Genomic DNA, 18382 nt, shown 5'->3' with positions numbered 1-18382 from the left:
GGCCTCCTCCACGCCAGGCAAACACCCTATCACCGAGCTACATTCCCAGAACGTAGGCTAAGTCTGGAAACAACGCCTTCAACAACAGCCCCTTTGCTAGCTCTCTTTTCTTACAATACAGTCCAGTTATTGTGACCTGAGCAAACACCTTTGAATTAGCAGCCAACTTTCAACGAAACACAGTGACAAAGACATTGCATGGGAACCAAGAGACGCATGCGCTGCTGCACCGTGAGCAGGTGAGACCACCTACGAAGCCTTCAGTAGCTTGACCATGGCTAAACATGTTAGAGAGTCCATGGGGGTGGAGCGGAGGAGCAAACACATAAGCAACACTAAGTACGCAGATGTCTTCTCAACATACAGTTTAAGAAGACATTTCTATTCTCTCCCCATTCTCGTCACTCAGGCAGAACGGGGCATCCTTACCTCAGTGTTCTATTATTAGCTCTGAGGTAAAAGTAGCATAAAAACCCAAAACACTTATGGAAACATTTTTTAATTAAGACCTTAAAATCAAAATTTTAAAAAGACTTGTTATCATTTAGTTTAAATATGATGGTATTCTCAAACATTTTCAGACATTTCCAGCATGGAAGCTAACTTTAAATTATCTCACTGCCTTGAAACGTGTCCTGTATTAGCTCCGAGGAAAGGAAAAATGCTGATGCTTAGATCGATTTGTTAAAAATCTCATAGGCTCACCGGACGGTGGTGGTGCACACCTTTAATCCCAGCACTCAGGAGGCAGAGCCAGGTGGATCTCTGTGAATTTGAGGCCAGCCTGGTCTACAGAGCTAGTTCCAGGACAGACTCCAAAGCTACAGAGAAACCCTGTCTTGGAAAAAAAAAATTCATAGGCTTAAAAGGTAACTACCACCTTTTGAAAGGGAGAAAAATTGAAGCCTAAACACTAGGGACTCGGGTGTGGGAGTCACAGCTAATCCATACGCACTTCCTTGTGGTGTTTGAACATTAAAGATTCCCCCAAGTCCTGATTGTTTGTGCTCTGTGTAAAAAGAAGGTGGCAAAGACACCAGCATGGTTCTCAACACGCCTCACCCTGTATTTCACCACACATGCAGAAGGATGTGTGTGTCTTCTGCACATGTCTGAAGGCCAGGGTGGGGATCCTGTGTCCTTCCTCCCGCCCCCCCTTCTTTCTGAGATTGTTGGGTGCAACTTGGTGACAGAGGGCTGGGCGGGGAACACAGACCTTCAAGGCACAGCTTTACAAAGAGTAATACTCAACAAACTGGGCCACTGCCCCAGTCACCCTGCCTGTGTGACACCTGGGGACTATGTGGTCAATAGAGGCATGAGCAAGGTTGTACTTGGACAACTTGGACAACATGTAGATCTTACTCTTTAATTAAATACACACCTCCCTGGGAGGGCTCTGTACACAAGGGTCTATACAAAATAGGCAAATATTTTTAAAGTTTTTTTAAAACACTCATGATTCTTCAATATGCATTTTCAAAGCTTCATACAGTTTTAGGATGACATCGTGTGACGATTTTATATGGAATGAAATCAGTTTGTGTTCTAGAAATTATCATACTCAAAAAGCCAAAGGAAAAATATCGCGGAAAGGCTCAGCCACACGCCCAGTTTTACCCAGCAAACTCAGCTGCTGAGCGGGTGCAGGCAAAAGATCTCCCTGCCTCTCAGGAAGACCATGGTGCTCGGCTTCTGAGCGTCCCTTCAGCAGGATGGAGAAGGCACCCATCTCATGGAAACCTAGGTTTTTTTAAAGCCATCTTTCTAACCCTGACAGTTGTCCTCTACTAGAGGAAGGACATTTTCAGCCAGGCTGGCACATGCCCTATTGTCCATAGTTCGGATCACCAGGCCAGACACCAAGTCGTCACATTTTTGCTTACACTATCAGCACCGTGCATCATGAAGCCTTCCTTCATCCCGGTCTACGGAAGAGAAAACAGAAGGGAGGTGATGGCACACTCGTGCTGTCTGCTGGTCCCATCCCCACAGGCCAAGCAAACTCAGTTCATTAAAGGTCATTTCGAATTTCAAGTTTTCCATGTCACCGTCTGCTCTCTCCGGAGAGGGGCTTGGCAGGTCAGACTTAACGAGCGGCTGACTCTACCCTGTGTGCTCGAACGAGGAATGCTGCAGTTAAAAGAAATGTCACCATTAAACACGGACTGCACGTGACTGCACGGCACGTCACTCACTGGAATGTCCCAGAACTACTAAATTATAAGTTAAATGAATGTCTAAGTGACAATTTAAGAAGAAAAGGTGACCATTGCTCTGGCCAGAAAAATTCTTAAATATCATAGTCTACATGGAGGTGAGGAGAAATGAAATGTCCAGTGTCATTGCTCAGCAGCTGCCAAAGTCCTAGTTCATCGGGAACAGCATCGTCTCATGCTTGAGCCCTTGCTTTCCTTGCTGCTCCCTGGAGCCAGCTGCACAGACGTCGTGCCTGTGAGCCCTGCACTGTGGGACGGGATGCCCCTGCCAGCTGTGGAATGTGGTGCTGATCCGTGCGAGAGGAGGGTGTGGTGGGGAGCGCCTAGAGCCAGTTAAAGGCATTTGGTGTGGGTATCTCCAAAGGTTAAAATCTTTAAAATAAAACTCTTACAAGAATATCAAGACTTGGGGACTTGTCTTCATAAACAAGCCAACATCTATGGCTTCGAGGGTCTGCCCTAACTACTAAGGCAGGTGACGAACCATCACGAAAGCAAAACCATCTCTTGACAATTCCTAAGAGGAGCCTTGCAGGACCAGTTGATTTCTGCCACCCGTGCGTGGTCTCATTGGGCAGTTTTGGTTTTCCTTTTCTCTCATAAACACTTGAAAGAAGGCGTGCCAGCATCTAGGCCCTGGCTGAGTAGCACCGCATGTACTCCGTCAGCCATGGGTTCTCTGCGGAAGTTGGCTTTACCGTCCGGTTCTTCTCCACATCCACGGAGTGAGCCCGCTGCCTCTGGGCAGCCAGTTTCCTTTTTTCCACCTGTCTTCTGTTCTTGGCTCGAAGTGCAGATTCATGAATCTAAAGAAAGTTCAGAGATAAAGGTAGTAGCCTAAGTGGCTAAAGGACCAATTCTGAACGATATCTAACTAAAAGTCTGGGGACGCAGCTCAGTGCAGCCTAGTACAGATGAAGCCTGGGCTCTATCCCTAGGCACGGCGGTACACACCTGTTACCTCAGCACTTAAGAGGTAGAAGCATGAGGATCTTAAGTTCAAAGCCATCCTTGGCTACATGGGAAGCTCAATGCCAGCCTGGGATACACAAGACTATCTTACATTACTAGCCTGATTCCCTGAAGCAAGGAGTCAAGTCCTACCAATCTATGGCATCAGCACTTCACAGAATAAACCATCCTGCCACCACAATTCACCCTGTTACCAATGACAGCAATGCTGAGCACAGAAAATTAAATTTTAGAGATCACTCAGAGGCCAGCACAAGTACTGTTCTTGCAAAGGACCTAAGTTCAATTCCCAGAGTCCAAACTGGGTGACTCACAGCTGTCTGTAACCAGTTCCAGCAGATCTGATACCTCAGGCCTCTGAAAACCAGCACTAACACACACAGACCCACACACATATACATAACTAAAAATAAATTTTTTTTTAAAAATAAAAGTTTAGATAGAAACGGCAAACATCTAACTTTCATGTGATCTAGGACTAACTTGGCAAAACTTGTTTTGTTTTGCTTTTTTGAGACAGGATCTTGCTATGTAGCTGTTTGGCCTGGAACTCACTACACAGATCAGACTGGCTATGAATTTCCAGGGATCCTCCTGTCTCTGCCTCCCAAGCACTGAGATATAGGCATGCCACCACACCAAGCTCTGGAAATCTGTGGGAACTCCTCCACAGTGCACACGTAAAAGAGTCTGAGTTCTTGACAAGGCTTTAAAACACTGCACGGAAAATGGAGACAGCCAAGTGCAGGTGCAGCCTGTATTCCCGGAATTTGGTAGGTAGAGGTAGGGAGATCAGAAATTCAAGGTCATCCTCAGCTAGGTAGTGAGTTTCAGGCCTGTGGTTACATGAGATCCTGTCTCAAAATATAATAATAAAACAAGAAAAACTGTCAGGAGAGTTTATCCTGTGACAGATACGCACACTGTTAAATTAGTCCCAGAGACTGGTCAGAACCCTCTGCTAACAGCAGCCTCCTTGTCTCAGATTTCACTTCAAATAAACAGCATCTGCCACCTAGCTGCTCTGGGCACTTGCCTGGCATTACAGGGAAACTGAGTTTGCAGTTTCTCTTTCTGCCTGCTCTTCGGACATCCCTGGCTTCCAGCTAGTGCTAACACAGTAACCGTTTCAAGATGGACCATACTCTCTCTGTCACCCTGCCTAAAATATCTCAGGACTTGAGAGAATGTCAAGCCAAGACTGAGTCAAATGATTGGAGCTCCATAGAACAAAACACCATTGCATACACATAGGAAAGCAGCAAGCTGATTTTCATCAAAAGGGAAACAGAGGTACCCAGAAGATGCCAAGTAGTCAGACATGCCAAGGAGAAAGCCTCAGGTTAGCAAAGCTGAGGGAAAATGAGACCACTCCAGGGGATGGCTCCAACTCCCAGCATGCTTTTCCCTTGTGGCCCAGGCCACAGAACTCAAAAACCACAGTAACATCTGCCTCTTCTCCTGGCTGTGGCCCCAGTCCACCAACGTCTACTCCATCTTCCTAGACCCCTTCTTTTGGTTTCGACGGACCCCACACCACCCGAGGACCTCCCATGGCCCAGAGCATCAGCAGCCACGGCTCGACTCGCCCTTCCGAGGCACACCTCATGCACAGGGGCTGATGCACAGACGTTGTGCGTCTTCTGGCTCCCCGTGTCCATCTGTTTCTCTCCCCAGCCATACAGAGCAAATGGGTGCTTGTTCTCTTTTATTTTGCTTGCTGATCTTTGGGGGCTTCTGGCTGCTTTCTTACTTCCTCTGGCAAATAAGGCACTAGGCTGCTGTCGAGGGTCGGGGCCAGGGCCAGTGGGCACCCTGTCAGTCTCTCTTGTCCCAGTCTGTTGTTCGGGTTTTCCGTCTATGTCCTTTTTTGGTGGTGCTTTTGAAAAAAGGGATGAGACAAGATGGAAACACTTTAAATCAAGTTTATATATAATTACTTAACTGAGTTGAAAAATAATATTGCTTCATCAAGTCAGTTACACACTTATTATGGCTAAACTCAACAGGCTTTACTTAAAGCAAGATATGGAAACAAATCTGTAGAATAACTGTCATTTACCCCATCTTAAAAATTGACAACAAAGGTTCCAACATTAAATCAAAACAATTCCAAGGCAACCTTGAGGGCCACCTTCAGGATCTTGCACACACCTGGGAGCTCCCTCCACAAGGAGTGTGTGCTCCTCTCTGTGTGCCTTCTCTGGGACAGACAGGCTGTCCTCACCAGGCGGCTACTCAAGGTTGGTTTCTGAGTCACTCCCTGAGTTCCAGAATTCTGCTTCCTCTTTGATGCATGTTGATGGGAAATCTTACCTGTGCCTCCAAAGAGGCAGCTGTCCACCTGAGCCTAAGGGCACCTGTCATAACAGGATGTGGTCACCGTAGCAGCTCACCTGACTGTAGCCCTTTACAGCATCCCCGGTGCAAAAAGCAAGAGATGATGGAACGGAAGTGACTGCATGAGTCAAGGTCCTAGTGTTGTGCTTGAATACGTAATGTCCTCACAGGCTGGGGAATCTGAACAATTCCAGCCGGTGGTGCTGCTGGAGGAGGTGGTAGAAAGTCTGGGAGATACGGTCTTGACGAAGGAAGTGAGTCACTATAGGATGAGTGTTATGGGCTATAGCTTGACTCCAGTTTCGACCTAACTTCTGTTTCCTGAACCATCAAGAAGCTTGAAGCTGCCATGAACTCTGCCAATGTCCCCATCACGATGGACCACGACCTCTCCAAGCACAGTCAAAATTAACCCTTTCCATCCTTCAGTTATTTCTTATCAGGAATCTGGTCACAGTGATGAGGAAATAACTGACATGTACGGTGTGTGGGGCCTGAACGGTGTCGGCAACCCTGGGAAAATGGAGAGAAATGATGGGGGATGTGGTTGCCCAGCCTGAGGTGAATATCAGGTATGAAAGAATGCTCCAGAATGTCTCTAATTTCCCTTACCTACCTTTTGGGATTTTGACATTTTAACGCGCGCGTGCGCGTACACACACACACACACACACACCTTTGTAAGACACGATGTTTGCATAAATCCTTCCTGAGTCTGCTTCCTTCCCGCCTACACACACACTGGAATATGAGCTCCGCGTGCGTCACCCGTGGCTCAGGCATCATAACCCTCCCCCATCAGCTGCTGCAGAGGTTGGCTCCCCTCAGAGGACAGACCCTCAGCCCTGCTGCCCTTGGCTAGGCATCTGATTCATAGTCCTCTATGGGAGAGTGTACTCCATGTGGGCAAGTCAGACAAGGCTTGCGGACTGTAGGAAACCTTACTCCCGCCTTAGCTTTAGCCTCAGCTCTAACAACCCTTAAGAATCAGGTGACACAAGCCAAGCCTGGGGTCTAACATCTCCATCCTGCAGCAGGCTGTAACCCCAGCAGTAGATCACAGGGTGAAGGGACACCAGATTGCACCTCATCCCAGGCACTTAAGTCTGCTCACTGCCCAACTACCTTTCTGCATGTTATACCCATACCCTTCCTCACCTTAGTATAGGATGAGGAAAAGAGGGACCCTTGAAGCCAAAGCAAAGAGAAAAAGTAGCACGGAGCAGGACCTACGTAGATCAAATATAGAGAATGAGAAACTGTAGCGACCTGAGCTTTGGGTTCCTTCTTCTCTCCTCCAGATCTCCCAGGGCAGCCTGTCCAGAGAGGACAATAATGCCTTTCTTTGAAGAAAAAGCAGATGCTGACCATGAAGAGACCTAAAGAAGGAGTGTTCACTGAAAGGGAAGAGGGAAGGATCAACAGCGCTAAGCACAAGTGCGCACACAGAGTCTCCCACTCCAGGCTGGAAGCAGGAGGGAAAGAAAGCCTTTCTGTGCCGAACTTGGATTGGAAGTGGGAGTGATTATACCTTAGAAACCATGGGGAGGGGGCTGGAGAGATGGCTCAGAGGTTAAGAGCATTGCCTGCTCTTCCAAAGGTCCTGAGTTCAATTCCCAGCAACCACATGGTGGCTCACAACCATCTGTAATGGGGTCTGGTGCCCTCTGCTGGCCTGCAGGCATACACACAGACAGAATATTGTATACATAATAAATAAATAAATATTAAAAAAAAAAAAAGAAACCATGGGGAGTTGTGGAAGGATTTTAAGCTTAGAAACGATGTGGTCCTGTCTGTATTTTAGGGTGGGCTGGATAAAAGAATAGGGCCAAGTACCTGCCAGGAAAAGCTGACAACAGACCAGGGTAAACAGACACGGTGCTGGCATGGGTGTGGGGCAGGAGAACCTGACTGGTCTCCATGAATGTTCTAAGCAGATGGTCCTCCTCTCCGTGGACCCAAGGTGTCTCCGGCATGAAGGACGGAACTGTACAGGATGAAACAGACAGACAGGCTGCTAGAAGATATCCACAGGCACCTAGAGAGAGACAGCAGGCTGGGACTAGATTCTGAGTGCACAAGACTGCCCAGGAAAATGTGGAGCAGGAGGCCAAAAGGGTACAGTTGGGTCCTTGGGACACTTATTTAATGATCTGGAAGAGAAAGAACCCAAGAATAGGACACAGGAAGGATATCTAATAAAGAAAAGAAACCAGAAGAAAACCTACGGAAGTGCCACATTCCACAGAAGTCAGCATGATGTCTCTGATAGGAACAGGAGGGGGCAGGAGGGTCAGAGATCAAGCCAAGTGACTGAGCAGTGGAGACCGCTTCACTGAGCTACTGGATCAACCCTCCTTTACCACAGGGACCCAAAATAGCTCAGTGAAGGACAAAAGTCACTGCCCACAGGACCTAGGCAGGACCCCAGCATCCAAATGACTCCTACAAATAATCTCACACAATTACCAGTGTCACAAAAGATAAGCCCAACACCCAAGAAAAGATAACGATGATGAGAGAACCAGCTGGAGCAATAGACGTAAGATACTTAAATTATCATCTTCAGATGGTGACATAACGGTACTTACACTCTGTGCTTAAGAAAAAAGATAACACATGAAAACTATCCCCAGCAGGAGACAAAAGACGGACAGAACAGAAGAAAAGAGACAGAACGTAATTGCTGTAATTTTAACATTTATAAAACTCTCAAAATAGTGCCTGGTACAAGGTAATTAGATATAAGTATATGCTTGTAAGATCCTATTTGAAAGAATGATGTTCAAAATAAGGGTATTTTCAGGCAAACAAAAACAGTATTTCCCACAAGATTCAGGGGAAGACTGCAACAGTTTTCTCATCAACTGAGAGGACATTCAAATTAAAATAAATCCAGTCTTCAGAATGGAGTTGCCCAATACAATAGCCTCTAGCCGCATGTGGCTATTAAAATAAATCCAAGTAAATTAAAAGTAAAATGAGAAGATTGTGCACCTCTGCTAGGCACGTCTGCTAGGCCAGCCATTCAGAATCACCACAGAGGACGCTAGAGAAATGCATCGACTACCACAGAGCTCTTCTGAGGACTCCTGTTGAAAAGGAGAAAACACCAGAACAACAAATGACCCAGTGGGGTAGAGCGAACAAACACAAGGCAGCTGGAGGTGCTACATCCCATCAAGCAGAGGTGGAACACAAGCTTTCCATAACCAAAGGGAATCTTCACACATACACAGAACTGGACTTACATAAACTTCTCTCAATCATTAGGAAAATGAAGTTAGTGCATCAAAAAATAACTTTCAAAAATCTCTTTCATTTTTGAGCCCAATGTGGCAGCTAACACTCATAACCCTAGCACTAGGCAGACTGATAAGGAGAATTATTGTAAATTTGAGATCAGCCTGGTCTACACAGTGAGTTTTAGGCCAGCTTGGTATATGATAATTACATATAAATTCACGCTTTTAAAATCCTATTTGAACAAAGGATGTTTACTGAGTGAAGCCCAGTTTCAAAACAGCAACAACAAAAATTTCCATTTTTGAAATCTGAAAACACATCTAGGGGCTGAAGAATGGCTCAGTGGATAAGAGTACTTGCTGCATAAGCCTGAGGACCTGAGTTCAGATCCTAGAACACATGTAAAAAGTCAACTGTAGGGCTGGAGAGATAGCTCAGCGGTTAAGAGCATTGCCTGCTCTTCCAAAGGTCCTGAGTTCAATTCCCAGCAACCACGTGGTGGCTCACAACCATCTGTAATGAGGTCTGGTGCTCTCTTCTGGCCTTTAGGCATACACACAGAAAGAATATTGTATACATAATAAATAAATAAATATAAAAAAAAAAGTCAAGTGTAACATTGGGCATCTGTAACCCAGCACTAGGGTTGAGGGCGGGGCAGAATAGGGTCATTGCAGTTCACTGGCCACCAGCCTAGCTCGAGTTCAGTGGGAGAGTCTGTCTCAAGGCAATAGGGTAGACAATGGCAAAGCAGAACAGTTGACATCCTCCTCTGGCTAGAGAGAGAGAGAGAGAGAGAGAGAGAGAGAGAGAGAGAGAAACTATTCTTAAACAACTATGAGTCAAAACCAAAACACACCAAGTACTTAATGCCAGGATGCCAGGAACTATGTACTTTAAGGTTAAAATAGTAAACTTTGTGTTCTATACATTTTACCACAAGTTGGAGTTTCTATTGTAGTCACACTTGGGAGACGGAAGCAAAGCAATTGAGCTTAAGATCACCTCTGCTGTACACTAAATCTGGTACCAACCTGGGTTATGAGATAACAAGTGCCCATAATCCCTGGGAAGTGGATGGAGGACCTCTAGTTCAAGGTCAGCTTGGGTTGTGTAGCAAGATCCTTAAATAAAACAAAACCAGTGCACGGTGGCTTTAATAGCAGCACTCAGAGACAGAGGCAGGTGGATTTCTGAGTTTAAGGCCAGCCTAGTCTACACACAAGGAGTTCCAGGACAAACCTATCTGACAGGGTCTCTATCCTATGTACAGACTCTGTGTCAAAAATCCCAAACCAAAAAAGCAAACAAAACCGCCACCAAAACAGAGTCAGGCATGGTGGTGGTAACCCTTTAATTCTAGCATTCAAGAGGCAGAGGCAGGAAAATCTGTGAGTTTGAGGCCAGTCTGACCACATGTGAGTTCCAAGTTATCCAGAGGTACACAGCGAGACCCCAAAGAAAAGAATCCACATATATAAAAGTTCGTTTGGTTAAAAAAAAAAAGTTTGGTAAAACAAAACAAAAAGTTAAAATCATAAGCCTCTGGCAAGCCTAATCAAGAAAGAAAGAAATAGGCCAGGCATAGTATATGTCTTTAATCCTAGCACGGCAGGTGGGTCTCTTGTGCAAGGACAGCCAGTCTACATAGAGTTCTAGGCAGCTGGGGTTCTAAAGAAAGCACACTGAGGGAGAGATGCTGTCTGATCCACAGGAAAACTGGAAAGGCGGAGCCCTGTGTCCAGTCTGTTTTATTGTGTGCTATCCGAAAGACCATCTCCACACAACGAGGAAAGCCCAGCATAGGAGGGACCCTTGCAAGTGCTGAGACAGCTCAGCTGGTCTCTCAGCAGAAGCCAAGGATAATACAAAGTGTGCCAGCATCAGAAAGGGGCCTGTGTCTAGCTCAGAGCCTACAACGCTTCAGTAGTGGGGTAGGTTTTGACTGAGTTCAGGTAACAGTCTTGCAGCAATGGATAACCCTCTCATACTCTTTCTCTTTTAGCTCTGGCTGTACAGGAGTACATTGTGAGTTAATGGAGACCAGGCTGGCCTCGAACTCACAGAGATCCGCCTGATTCCCAAGTGCTGGGGTTAAAGTAATGTGTCGCTGCTGCCAACACCACCACCACACCACCCAGCCTCTTCCTTTCCTCTCCTCCCTGAATGTCAGAGGACTATTTAAAGATGGAGAAGCAGAGGGGTCCTGTTCCTGGGACCCCAGCACAGCAAAAGCCTAGAGGCCTCAGCACAGAGTGCTCTCAGTAACTGTCCTCCTGGGCTCCAAGTGTGTGGCAGACTGGCTGGTTCCCCTGGGGTGTGACTGGAGGCACCATCTGGGAGGGGCACACAGGAGACTCCCAGAGGGTAAGTTCTAAACTCCCCCAGAGAAACACCTGTGTCTCTCTCTGATAGAGCCAATAAGCAACACCAAGACTCCACATCCAGGTTCCCCAGGGCACGCTCAGACCTCACCATTAAATATGACCAGATAGGTTAGGAGAAAACATCTGGGTATAACCCCCATTACGTGTGTGTGTGTGTGTGTGTGTGTGTGTGTACACATATGTGTGGAGGGTACTGCACAACTCATAGAAGTCGCTTCTTTCCTTGCACTATGTAGCACCGAGGCTCACACTCAAGTCTTAGGACTTGCAGCAAGTACCTTTGTCTTCCGAGCCATCTCTGCAACCTACGCGTGCACATTTAGACAGAAGAGACAAGATGGGTGCAGTAGTTCACCCCATAGTACCAGCTAGCCAGGTTGAAGTGGAAGGATGGAGAGTTCGAGATCAATATGAGAGGCTGTAGAGATGGCTCAGTGGCTGATCTTCCAGAGGAACCGGGTTCCGTTCCCAGCACCGACACTGGTGACTCACAACTGTCTGTAACTCCAGCCCCAATTGATCTGATACCCTCTTCCGGCCTTCCTGAGGACCATAATCATATGGGCAAAATACTTATACACATAAAACAATTTCTTTTTTTTCCTCAGAGAGGGTCTTACTACATAGCATTGGCTGTCCTGGAACTCACTGTGTAAATCAAGCTGACCTTAAATTCACAGAGGCCCACCTGCCTCTGCCTTCTGAGTGCTGGGATTAAAGGCCTGGACCACCATGATCAGCAATAAAATAAAATTTTTAATTTAAAATGTTAGGAGGCTTGATTCAAGAGGATTATCAGCCAACAAAGAAAGAAAACAACCTGGGTACGGTGAGATAAATCTATAATCCTTGTACTCAGAAGTCTGGGGCAGGAAACTCTTAACAATGTGAATTTAGTTTGGGCTAGAGTATGAAACCTTGTCTCAAAGACAGAGAGAAAAGAGGGCTGGGAGGAGGTTCAATAAGAGAAGGGGAGAGAAGAAAAACAGTGAAACAAAGCAGAGGAAATAGATTTAAGTAGTGTTAGGAAATCTTGATCTGCAAGAAGCTTCCATACTCAAAGAGTCCAGTAGAGTGAATGAGTAAAGACAGAAAGGACACCACTGAATCTGAGAACTCCTAGAGGAAAAACATCTTCTGAAAGCTTCTGCCTCCCACCAAGAAATGCTGAGATACAAGAAGCAGCAAGAGCGAGGGGTAGGCATGAGGGGGAAATGGGGCAGGATGACTTTCCTAACTTTAAACAGGTTGTCTAAAATAAGGCTCATGTAAACCTAACCAAATAAGTAAAATGTAGTTGAAAAACGTGACTATGGACTAAGGAACTGGAGACAGGCCGGCAGCCTGACATTTTAGCTGCTGTGGACCAGCAGTGACACACTTGCCTAGCATGGAGAAGCCCTGTACTGGATCCCCAGTAGCACAAAAGTAAATCTGGGGGCAGTCTTCACTACTGTTCAAAGCAAGATGGCTAGCAAGTTAGAGAATTCCTACTAACCAAGCACTCCCTCCTCCAACATGGGACCAGGAACTTAAAAGGAACTTAGCACAGCCATTTTTCAAATAAGAAAAAGAAGCCAGCAGATCCCATTCATTTGGGAAAAAAAAAGAAAGGCCTCCAGAGAGGGATACAGAATTACAAGCAAAAAGAAACAAAACAAAAAGGGGGAGGGTATATTCTGCTAAACACACAAAGAGAAACAAAACCCTCTAATAATATCTTTTACAAGGAGAATGAATACAGTATACTGTTGTCAAGAACCTAATACTTTTGCAAGAAGAGGGTAATGCCCTCCTGTGATTCCCAGTACATGGACGATTCAGAGTTTAGTCAGCCTGGGCCTAAAACAGGAAAGAAAAAATTACATTAACAATAAGCTTGATACTTTTTGCTCTTTGAAACAAGGTCTTATGTATCTATCCCAGGCTGACCTGGAACTCCTGAACTTCCAGCCTCGACCTAAGGGCTGGAATTACAAGCACCGCCACATCTGTTTGTGCTGAGGACAGAACTCAGGGCTTCATGCATGTAAATAAGCCCTCTACCAACTGAGCTGCCCAGAGTTTGAGATGGCACACATGCTTAACTTGATTTCAGCATTACACACTGCATACAACTGTGAAAACATGGCAAGGAAAACTATAAGTGTGAATAGTTTTTATTTACCTTTTTTTTAATTTCTAAAAGAAATAAACTAGAGGGTCAGTTGCACAGTGTTTTCTTAGATACACAAAGTATTGAATTCCACTTCCAGCACCATAACCCCCCCAAAAGAGAAATGAAATTAAATAACAACAACAACAACAACAATAATAATAATAATTCACAACAACAATAATAATAATAATTCAAGAAGGCTTCCCAGAATTAAACAGGGAAATTGGGAACTAAAGAGCAGTTCCACGGTTAAAAGCACTGGCTACTCTTCCTGAACCCAGGTTCTGTTCCAAGCACCCACAAGAAAGCTTACAACCTCCAGTTCCAGGGGATACAACGCTTCTTCTGCCCTCTTAGGGTACTGCATGGACACAATGCAAGGACACATATACAACTAAAACACACACACATAAAATACAAAATAAAGGAAACTAAATTTAAGAGTTTGGTTCTAGGGACTTTCAGGTGACCTGCATCAATTCCTGAGAGTGAGGAGAGACAAAAGATTCTAACAGCCCTCCTCAGGGTGGTTAAAGGTCCTAACAGCCCTCCTCAGGGCGGTTAAAGGTACGGCTCAAGAATCAGAAGTCAAGGAGGGAGGTGGTGGCTCACACCTTTAATCACAGCACTTTGAGCGGAGGCAGGTGGATATCTGTGTGTTTGAGGTCAGCCTGGTCTACACAGTGAGTTCCAGGACAGACAAGGCAAAACAAAGAAACCCTGTCTTGGAAAAAAACAAAACAAACAAAAGAATCAGAAGTCACAGCAATGGAGCAATGCCTCCAGATAGTTTAGAAACAATGAACCATCATCACAAACTCAGAAATTACGATTATTTTTAAACAGTGGTCTCAGAACTTCAACTTTTCACTCATCCTTCCTTAACTGATAAGATGACCTCTATCTACCATGAGTCAGAACATGACCGCGGTTCCCACCTGTGAGAGAGAAGCTGCAAGGGCCTGACGCAATGCCAAGGTCCCTCTTTAGACAACAAGCATCAGTCAAGCCAGCCATGAGGGCAGCAGGCAGGCCAGGCAGAAGTAGGTCGGTGGCCCCGAGGGATGAGCTAAGGTGAGTATGATGGTGAGCCACTGGACTGGCTACATTGTAAGAGGAAGAAAAAGGACCCGGAAGAGCGAAGTGGGTCAGCTCTAAGCGCTCCTCCATTTCCATGGGGGCAGTACCACACAGACTGTGCCGGCTAGGAAGATTGTGTGCCAACAGACATGTGTGTTAATGTTAGGAGGACAGAAATAAAAGCCAAGGTGAAAAAAAAAACAGGAAATATCAATTAGTGTCAACAAAGGTATATAGAAGTAAATACCAGCCAAGTGTGATGATGGGCTGAGCTACTCGGGAAACTGGGACAGGAGGATGTCTTTAGCCTAGTAGTTTGAGGCCAACCTAGGCAACCCAGTAAGACTGGGCCCCAAAATAAGGATACAAATACAAAGTGGTTAGGCTTGGTAGCACAGACCTATAATACCAGCTACTCATTTCGGAGACTAAAACAGAAGAATCACAAGTTTGAGGCCAGCCTGAGCTACAGAGTACGTTCAAGGCTGGTGTGGTTTAGTAAGGCCCTATCTCAAAACCAAAAGATACAAAGAGAACTAGGGATGTAGTTTAGTGGTAGAAGCATTTGCCTAGCATGCCCAAGGTCCTGAATTCAATCTTCGGTACCACAAAAGGAAAAAGGGGGAAAGCAGAGGAGCTGGAAGCAGGTTACCTAAGAAGTGGGTAGCTGCTGGGGAGCACCATGATTTTCTAATAAGCTTCACAGAGCTACAAGATTCTTCATGCAAAAATGCCTTGTAGCCAGGCAACGGTGGCCCAAGCTTTTACTCCCTGCACTTGGGAGGAAGAGGCAGGCAGATCTCTGAGTCTAGGGCCAGCCTGATCTACAGAGTAAGTTCCAGGGTAGCCAGATCTACACAAAGAAATCCCATCTTAAAAAAAAATAATAATGGCTTGCAGTAAAAATAAGACGAATATATTTTAGAGCAAGGCAACCAGTGGCTCACCAGTCTAGCATACCAAGCACCAGAAGCATGTCTCAAACTGACACTGGCCCCCAGGAGCCACGAAAAGAATTGGTTATGGGGAATCCTAAGCAGGACACATCTTCTATATTCCCTAATGCCTACGCACCAAAAATTTTAGCAGGGACTTAGCGAATCTTTGGGGTTGTTCTCAGCATCTCCATGGAAACACAAATAATCATGAACTCGGGGCACTCCTACGTAGGCAAACGCGGGCACCAAAAAAGTACTGTCAACAGTTTTCATAGAGCCAGGAACACTGATAGCGGGTAACCCCATCAAACCACGGAGTGAAAAATAAAAGCCTGGTACCCATTCAGATAAAATAAACCTCATAGCTAGGGCTCAGTTTGCACGGGAATAACTGGGAGACGCACTCCTAGTCCACACACACACACGCACACCTTCTGCCACGCCAATTTCTAACCATATCACTGAAGGAGTGGCTGTCACAAGCGACCCAATGACGATGACAGGCGACCCCGCCAGGCAGGAACTGAGAATAGTCAAAGTAACCAAGAGCAAAGTAATCGGATCCTTTCAGACTCTGTCTTTGTTTACAAAACTGAGATTAAAAACAAAGGCCCCATTTTATGACTCTTTGAAGGCCGGGTGAGAAAATGCGTATTTCGAGTGATTTAGTAATAACTTTTTTATTCATAAACTCTCAAGGAGGTGGCTGACAACCATTGTGATCTCCAGTTGTGCTAAAACACCGCCCTGAGCCCCGGCACCCTCCAGGCCCCTCTGCAGACAAACCCACTTCGCAACAGCGGGAAAAGTGGCTCACAGCCTAACCAGGGTGTGCGGCTGGCACCAGCGTACACAAAGAGGGTTTGTCCACAAACACGCACACCATTCTTCAGAGACAGCGCGGCCAGGCCAAGGAGTTCACACAGACAACCGTGACCCCATTATGACAGCTCAGGGGTTCTTAACTTCGTGGATCATCTTTGAGATGAAAAGAGCCTCTCGCAAAGAGGGATGCGCAGAAAGAAACAGATCCGCCATCTGGTGGACTGAGGGCTCACTGTACCCGCCACTGCCTTGCGACCAAGAACTCCAGACCCGGGGATAGGGTAGCGTAGGGTAGGGTAGGGTAGGGTACGGTACGGTACGGTACGGTACGGTGGGGAGAGTGGGCACTTAGAGGTCATAAAGGGCTCCGCCAAGAGTTACCAAATTAGAGAAATCCGGGGTGGAAGAGCGGAGACGCGGCCGGCACCTTCCCGTCTTAGTTCAGCAAGCGGATTCTGTCAGCCCCAACCAAACCAAACCAAAACAGGAAGGCGCCCGCCCGGAGGCCGCAGAAACGCGCAGCTCGGATTGACTCGCCGTGCCCGTACCTGGTAGCACTGTGTCCTGCTCCTCCGCGTCCCCAACCTCCGCGCCCCGCAGCTCCGCGCCGCGCTCCCCCACCGTCTGCTCCTCCTCCGGCGCGGAGGGCGCCAAGGGCTCCCCTAAAGGACCCCTGGGCGCCGGACTGGGTGAAGCCGAGCTGTCTGAGGGGCTGTCCGGGCCCCAGGCGTCCCAGAGCCAGGGCGCGTGCGCCTGCTCCAGCAGCCGGCGGCCCAGGCGGTAGCGCAGCAGCTCGCGGTAGCACGGCGCATACTCGTCCCAGCGCGGCTCCCGGTAGCGCTTCATGTACTCGCTCTTCACCCCACTGCCCGGGGACATGGTGCCGCGCGCCGCAGACTGCCGGCTCCGCGCCGCCGCCTATGGGCTCGACCGGACTCAGAGGCCCGGCCCGCCGCGCGGTTCAAACCCAGAGCCCCGCCCGGACCGGAGGGCGGAGGCTGGGGCAAGCAAGGGCGGGGAAGGGGGCGGGTCTGTGACGGGGTGATTCTGGGAGAGGGGCGGAGTCCTGGCGGGGGCGGAGTCTCGGGCCGGGAGGGACCGGTGGTTCAGGTAGCCGCGGGGGCGGGGTTCCAGGAGGGCTTCCAGGAGACGCGACCTAGCTAAGAGGAGTGGTACTCGTGGGTGGTAATCTGGGGTCGGCTCCACCGGGTGGGGGTAGAGGTGTAGACTACCGGACTCAGGGTGGCGAGGCTGGGTATCTAGGTCCCCAAGCACCCTCCTACGCGGGGAGTGGGGAGCAGCAGCCTTACCTCCTGCGCGTTCGATCCTGCGTGCTCCGGAGGTCAGCAGAGATCTTGGCGCTGCAGCTACAGGGAGTCCAACGTTACCACCAGCACGTCCTTCACCAAGATGTCGCCGGTGGAGCGGCGGCCCCGCGATCCTACGGCAGCCGGAGGCGAAGGATCCGCCCCAGCCTGAAGCCTGCACCTCCCCGCACGCCCGCCGGGCCCCCGCCCGCCTGGGACGCTGCCTGTGAACCCCCAGCTCGCTCGCCTACTCGCTACTGGCGCCCTCGGGAGCAGGCTTCAGCTGTAGCTGCAACCAGTGCCTGTGAGCAACCAGCACCTGGGCCAGACCCAAATCATGTGTTCCGCTTCCTTCCTTTCTGTTCACAACGCAGGGCGAACGGAAAGGCCTTAAGGCTTTGTGTTGTTGTTTTTTTTTTTTTCTTATTGTAATACATTCCCTTCCCTTGCCCCGCTTTTTGAAACAAATCTCATGTAGCCAAGGCTGGCCTAGAACTCATTCCAGAGCACAAGCTGGTCTTGAACTCCTGATCCTTCTGCTTCAACCTCACAAGTACTGGGATTACAAGTGCAAGCCGCCTCACCTGCCCTCACCCTTATCAACAGGTCAATTTTTGTAAAAAAAAAAATAATAATAAATAACAAATAAATAAATAAAACCTACCCCCTCACCCTCCGTCCTGCCTCCTCCGGGGCTCAAGGGCCTGGCTTAGATCTTTGACTTGGGCTCTGAAAATGTACAGAATTACAGGGTTGTTACTGTTGCGATCCTGCGCTACAGATTGCTTTTGTAGAAAGAAGTCTTGATGCAGTCATTTGCTACGGGGAAGGTTTAAAGGGAAAGGCATTCAGAAAAGACAGCCATAGTTCAAAAAATAGGCTCAAGCCAGGATGTGTAACCATTTCC

General features: G+C 47.6%; 1 protein-coding gene across 3 annotated transcripts; it reads right to left on the bottom strand.

The window, feature by feature from the left end:
* Nucleotides 1–505: 505 nt before the first annotated feature.
* LOC121446796 (centriole, cilia and spindle associated protein) lies at nt 506–17752 on the bottom strand. 3 transcript variants are annotated; one of them, XM_041649582.1, is made up of 4 exons: nt 17479–17752; nt 16717–17328; nt 4796–5070; nt 506–3025 (listed from the first exon to the last, which is right to left on the bottom strand). In XM_041649582.1, the coding sequence occupies exons 2-4, from the start codon at nt 17045–17047 to the stop codon at nt 2849–2851; spliced, it is 783 nt and encodes a 260-aa protein (XP_041505516.1). In that variant the 5' UTR covers nt 17048–17328; nt 17479–17752; the 3' UTR covers nt 506–2848. The 3 variants fall into 3 exon arrangements, with proteins under 3 accessions (XP_041505516.1, XP_041505518.1, XP_041505517.1); XM_041649584.1 differs by having other exon boundaries at nt 16717–17324; XM_041649583.1 differs by lacking the exon at nt 17479–17752 and having other exon boundaries at nt 16717–17436.
* Between the last annotated feature and the right edge of the window lie 630 nt (nt 17753–18382).

This window comes from Microtus oregoni, unplaced genomic scaffold (assembly GCF_018167655.1).
Source record: "Microtus oregoni isolate MIOR12 unplaced genomic scaffold, Mior012 000004F_ref0000308, whole genome shotgun sequence".
In the NCBI taxonomy this organism is placed as follows: Eukaryota; Metazoa; Chordata; class Mammalia; order Rodentia; family Cricetidae; genus Microtus; species Microtus oregoni.
The sequence above is the reverse complement of the archived record's forward strand: the minus strand, read 5'-3'. Positions and strand labels throughout refer to the sequence as shown.